At 48.9% G+C, this 5846-nt stretch overlaps 1 protein-coding gene across 1 annotated transcript in view; it reads left to right on the top strand.

Annotated features, from left to right (window-relative positions):
• Positions 1 to 1678: 1678 nt before the first annotated feature.
• Positions 1679 to 5846, top strand: part of MLPH (melanophilin) — a 27472-nt gene continuing 23304 nt past the window's right edge. The window contains 2 exon segments of the mRNA XM_010193258.1: positions 1679 to 1788; positions 5749 to 5846. The exon segment at positions 5749 to 5846 is cut by the window's right edge and continues 17 nt beyond it. Coding sequence (XP_010191560.1) covers positions 1679 to 1788; positions 5749 to 5846 — 208 coding nt within the window.

Raw genomic sequence — 5846 nt, 5'->3', positions numbered from 1 at the left:
CGTTTTGGGAGTATTGGCACTGCTGAATATTTGCATTATTCACATTTTCATTGCATAGCAGGCCACATTTTCCCAATTTTATGCAACCTCCCTATCCTTTGGGAGGAGAAAGTATTCAGATCTGAGTGGCAGAAACCCCAGCATTGGAGCTGCTGGCGTGATTGTACGTCCAGGCCCTGGAACAGGGTCTCGTTGTGATGTTAATTAGAAACTATTGACCTGCTCCACTGTTCAGACGCAGTGGGGCACGCACGGGCTCTCAAATACGCTTACATAAGGAGCAGCCCAACTGATGTCTGGCTCCTGCCAATAAACTAATTGCTTTTGCTGGGACCGCATCTCCTCTGGAAGAGGAGCTATAAATCGATTTCTGGCTTTCAGCAAAGATCATGCTTTCCTGATATGCAAGCTCAACATTGCATCTGTAATCATCAACTTTTCTGCACAAAATTCATCCAAGTCTGGATTCAAAATTCTTCTCTAGCTCTGTTCATAGAGTTTAAGCTAATCTTTGTTTCAAGTGAGTCACTGGGGTAGATAAGTCCCTGTGCCCATGGGCAAGTGCAGCAGCTGCGTGGCAGGGAGGCTGGTCCTACTAGGCAGGATGGTTTTCCTCTTCAGTCTTGCTGTCTTGCTCTCTATTTAGATACCTGTCAGGGGGAAAAAAAGCATGGTTAGTACTGAAATTTGCTCTGATGAAGATGAGAAACGGGTTTCTTTCAATATCCAAGGTCTGGGGAATTGTCGCTTAGAGACACAGGGAGCATTTTACTAAGCAAGAGACCAGCTTTGGTAGCTGAATTATTGCAATATATATTCTTTCAGGTATGTGATATGTTTAGCATTTCTCTTAAAATGCTATCAAACCAACTTTTCTTGCTAAGTGTGAAAGAGGAGAGCACTGTGTCTTAATTAAGCTGTTTGCTACAAGCAAAGCTCAGCTTCCTGAATCGCTGCGAGAGTGATTAGCAAATGTGGGAGAGCAGTCACTGGTGTGGCTGTACTGATGGGGGGAAGCCAGGTGCTGTTGATTTTTCTGTATAAAGCTCTTGGTGGGGAGAGAAATTGGTTTAACGAGATTGGTTTAACGAGATCAGACACAGATGAAAGAGCAGGGCAGTGAGCTGCAGGGGAGCAGAGGGTTGTGATGGGGCAGGACCCACTGTGATGGAGCCAGTCCCCCTGGGTGTGCAGGCACAGCTCCTCCTGGGGATGGCTCAGCCCCTTCTCAAACCCTGTGACCTGCCTTCCTTGGGGAGGCGTTTGAAGGTTTCATTTGATTCGCACACCCTGCATAAAGCAGGCAGCTAATCTGAGAGCAAACATCTCCTTCAACTCCAACCAGGCGGACGAGGTCTGGAGCCGCCTGCAGCTCTGAGCAGGCCCCTCGGGGAAGGCAGGCCTGCTTGCCTGGGTGGCCCAGAGTCCCTGCAGCAGATAGGCATCACTCCAAACCCTTCTCGCTGCCTGTCTCCGTGGGCAGACTGGCCCAGTAGACCAACTGTGGTGTTGCCAGGAGCCGGCTGGCCTGCCCACAGCTCTGCCTCTGCCCGTTTATATGGGCAGTCACGGAGGTGGGGCTGAGCTCTTCCCACTCTGTCAGCGTCCCAGGGTGTGGCAGAGCGAGTGCTTGGGGTAGCGAGTAACGGGATCGGCTTCAAATCCTCGCCGGGACAAGATGGGGAGGAAGCTGGACCTCTCCAAGCTAACCGATGAAGAGGCCAAGCATGTTTGGGAAGTCGTTCAACGGGACTTTGATCTTCGGAAGAAAGAGGAGGAACGGCTGGAGTGAGTATCTGCTCTGCGAGGTTGCATGGAATCCGTCTGTGGTTGCAGATCTCTATACATCCTGCTGCAGACGGGTTGTAGGAATAAAGCGATGTGTTGCATCTGTGGGCGAGGAGGAACAGCTGGGACCTGGCTGTTAAAATCAAAGCCAGTGGTTAATAGATTACGTTATCAGTGGCGAGGTGACGCGTTTGGGCTGCTAAGGTGTGAGCTGGCACTGTGCCATCGGCAGCGATGCAGATCAGTGTCACTACAGCGGTTTACAGGGACAAATACCTGGCCCCCACTCAGGAAATGCCTTTGTGGGCTTGATGCTGGCATGGATCTTAAAGGGAGACCACATCTTGGAGCAAAGAGTGGGATTTGGCTCCCTTGCTTTTATTTCATGTCGTGGTTTTCAAGTGTTTAGGACAGGGGGGTTATTCAGTGATTCACTGGGGGTCTGCAGACTCCTGAAGGATCCTGGAAAAATAACTGAGAGGAGTAGTAAACCTATTGTAGTAGACTTAAATATGCTATATAGGGGGCTGTGCTGTCCTGGGGAAGTTTTAAGGGGCCACAGATTAGGAAAATACTTAAAATCACAAGAGCAGGAAATGGATATATAGGGCATTTGACAAAAGTGCTGTTTAAAAAAATGTTCAGTCAGATTTGATTACATTTTGAGCATGAGAAGTTGTGGAGTTTTAGGTCTTGTTTGCTAACTACATCAGGCATCAAACAATATTTTCTTAACTTTGTTTCACGAAGTTGCACTGTCCCTGTTCAGCGTCTGGCCAAGTTCTCATTTTTATCCTGACACTATGACCTGTGCTTCTGGGCTGGGTTTGGGCAGTGCTGCACCCTTGCTGAGCCCTCAAACCCTCCTAGCTCTGAATTTTTGGAGTCAGGGCTGGTGCTTATGGCACAGCAATGTTCTAGGGATGGGAGCTCACTGGATCCTCTATCAGATCCAAAGGGAAAGGTGAGGGGTGAGAGTCATTCTCTTTCTTTCTTTGTCTGGGATATCTGCACTTGAGCTGTCAAAGCATCCCTCGAAAGCTTCCGTGAGAGCTTCTCTGTTTGTACCATTAGCCATGAGAAGCTCTCAGTCACGTATTTTTGAACCTCCCGATTATTTTTTTTGCCTAAGAAAACCAAGCCTGTCTGTGAGGCAGAGATAATTCAGTATCATTGTCTACTGTCTTCCTCTGCTGGTAGCTCTGAAGTGCAGGACAGAGATCAGACATGAGTGTTTAAAGAAAGTTATCACCCTGGAAAGGGTAAATGTCTCCCCTGTGATGGATCTGAGCTCTGCCTGCAGGAAGGAGCTGGGGACCCACATTGCTGTGCCCTGCAGCAAAGAAGTGGGTGAGATGAATATTTGCCCTTGGCACCAGACTGGCTTATCTGGGTCCGCTCTGATGCCCACAAGGCTCCCAAATTGAGTGCCATGGTATAGGAGGAGCGAGAGTGTGTACACAATAGGGGGAAGGTCTCAGGATGCTTCTGCCTGGCTGCTGTCTACCCTAACCAGTGTTCCTGTTCACACTGTCTCAGCAGTCACAGCTTTTTAAAATGTTCTTTCTTTTATGCCTGCCCTGCAGAGAGCTGGTGTTAACCCAGCGGTGCCTGGAACTGCCTGGGTTTGTAGGGTAGGGCACATTGCCTGGACCAAGGCTTGGTTGTTTCTCTGTGCATGCTCAGCCACAGTTAAGGCCATAGATATTTCTCTAGTACCTAGCACAGACCCAACCATCAGTTTGGGAAAGCCTGCCATGCTCTTGCATGCTGGACACGAAGCTATGTAGGCATTTTCTGCCAGTTACAAGCTGAGACATGATGGGAGGTTATGGGAGACCCTGCAGCCAGTCACCCTGTGCTCTGACCGTCCCCATTTGCTTTTCTATTCATTTGCTTTTCTTTTCACTGAGCTTGTCCCAACCTGCAAGCCTTGAAGAAATGTTCCCACCCCCAGCTTGGTCTTTTTCTTCGCTTTCTGCTACTTCTCTGCGTTTTCTTTTCGGCAGAAGCTATTCACCCACAACAGACAAAGGCTTCAGCTGGCCAGAAACTGCACAATCATGCGAGGGTAATGCTTTGCCCGAGAAACTAAAGAATGGCCACTTTGTGGAGGCTTTCCCTGTTTCTTCCATAAACCTCCCTGCCAGCAACTCCCTGCTTTTGGGATGGCTCCCCACGTCTCTACTGGAGCTCAGCTGGAACTGACCCTCCTGGAGTTTGGCATCCCACCACCACTGATTTATTCTGACGTGAGGAAAGCTGAAAGGGGCTGGTTCATGCTCCTGCCAGCGAGAGAAGACAAGAGGCGTGTGGTTCCTGCAGGTTTTAAACTGGTTTGGCTGAGACTTGTCCTTCCTTCGGCGGATCTCGTGGGTGAAGGAGGGGAGGTGAAGGGATCTGACCGGTCTCTGGGAACCAGAAAAAGCAGTCCAGTGAAAGATGGGATCCTGCTGGAAACAGGGAGGGAGTGGAAAAGGAGCACTGATCCCAACCCATGGATTTTCTATCTGGGCATTTGTTTTTAGTAGCCATATATAAATTTACTGCTGAGCATTTGCACTAGGTCAATCAAAACACTGCTAGGATGGTGAATAGCTGAATATAAAAACTAGGTGCCCAGTTCAGTCCTTACACTGATTTTTACAAGTCCCAGATCCTCGGTTAGTGCAAGTTATACTGGTATTGTCCCAGTGTAACAGCAAACACAGCCTGCTGTGCTGGCAGTGGGCTGGCGATAAGTCTCCCCAGGAAAAAAATGAGAGCTGATCCCTAATGTGCAAACTGATGTGGTTAAACAGAGATTAGCTTGATTTATGTTCATGTTGTTCCCACCACCAGCCACATCACTGCCTCCATGGGCATCCCAGCAAGGCTCCTGCTGTGGTTGCCCCAGCATCAGCTCATCTCCCCAGCAGCTCGGGGGCACCAGGAACATCACCAGAACTCTTGAGGTCCACACTGTGTTCCTGAAGCAGCCTCCAGAGCTGATTGCTTGAGTGTTTTGGCCCAGGCTGACTTCTGCTCTGGAAAATGCAGCTTCCTAACCCTCCCTAGACAGAAAACAAACTTCTAGGACCTTCCCTACAAGTCAAACATTGCCTCTCAGCCATATCCCCAAAGGCAAACATACCTGAAGTAGTGCGTGGCACAGGGAACAAACAAAGCCTTTGGGTAGCACAGCAGGCTCCCTCCCAGCTCAGCAAGCATTTTAGCTGCCCCTGGCTGTCGCTGGGGGTTCAGGCCCATGCAGACACCTTCTTGCATGGGGAACTGCCCTAGCAGCCATGTCTGGGAAGCAAAGGAAGCCCATAGTGATGGCCTGCCAGGAGAAGGTGCTCTTGGAAAGCACTCTTGCTAGCTGGGCTTTCATAGGACCGTCATGAGCATCTCCTGCTGCTGCTGTCCTCTGAACCGGCAGGACCTCATTGCACATAACTTCTGCCCTTAAAAAAAAGTCTCTGCTGAATTTAGCCACTGAAGAACTAGGTCAAACCCCCTTTTAATAATTTTAATTTCAGATTACCGTTTGTTTTTGTTTGTTTTTTTTTTAAACTGAGAATTCCAGAAAGCTTTTGATTCACAGCCAGACTTCAGTCTCAAAGATTGGCTTGGGATGCAGCCAGAGACTTCAAGAAGAGCCACTCTCCTGAGATTCCTGGGAGCAAACAGGACAGGTTTTGGTACAATCAAATCTAATCTTAAATTTAACAGCAGCAAATCCTGAGGTATAGTAACCTGCCTTGGATCTGGAGCTTGTTTCTTTGCTGAGCTTATTTAACTCGTGATATGTCATTTATTAGATTTGCCCTACAGCTGTTTCCACAAGCTGCAGGACTCGGGATGTTCCCTGGAAAGTCATTCCTGAAATGACTGAGGCATGATGGGATTTGCCACATGAGAGTTTGCATTGAAGTGCTAACAAAACCAAATTCTGGTGTTTTGGGATGTTTCCTGCAGGGAGCTGAAATGCAAGATCGATCAGGAGAGCAGCAAGAGACAGTTCCTGACCAATCAGTCCCACCTCAACGAAACCCACTGCGTCCACTGCCTCCAGC

Source organism: Mesitornis unicolor, unplaced genomic scaffold (assembly GCF_000695765.1).
Source record: "Mesitornis unicolor isolate BGI_N332 unplaced genomic scaffold, ASM69576v1 scaffold3841, whole genome shotgun sequence".
NCBI classification, from domain to species: Eukaryota; Metazoa; Chordata; class Aves; order Mesitornithiformes; family Mesitornithidae; genus Mesitornis; species Mesitornis unicolor.
This window is presented reverse-complemented; position numbering and strand designations above follow the sequence as displayed.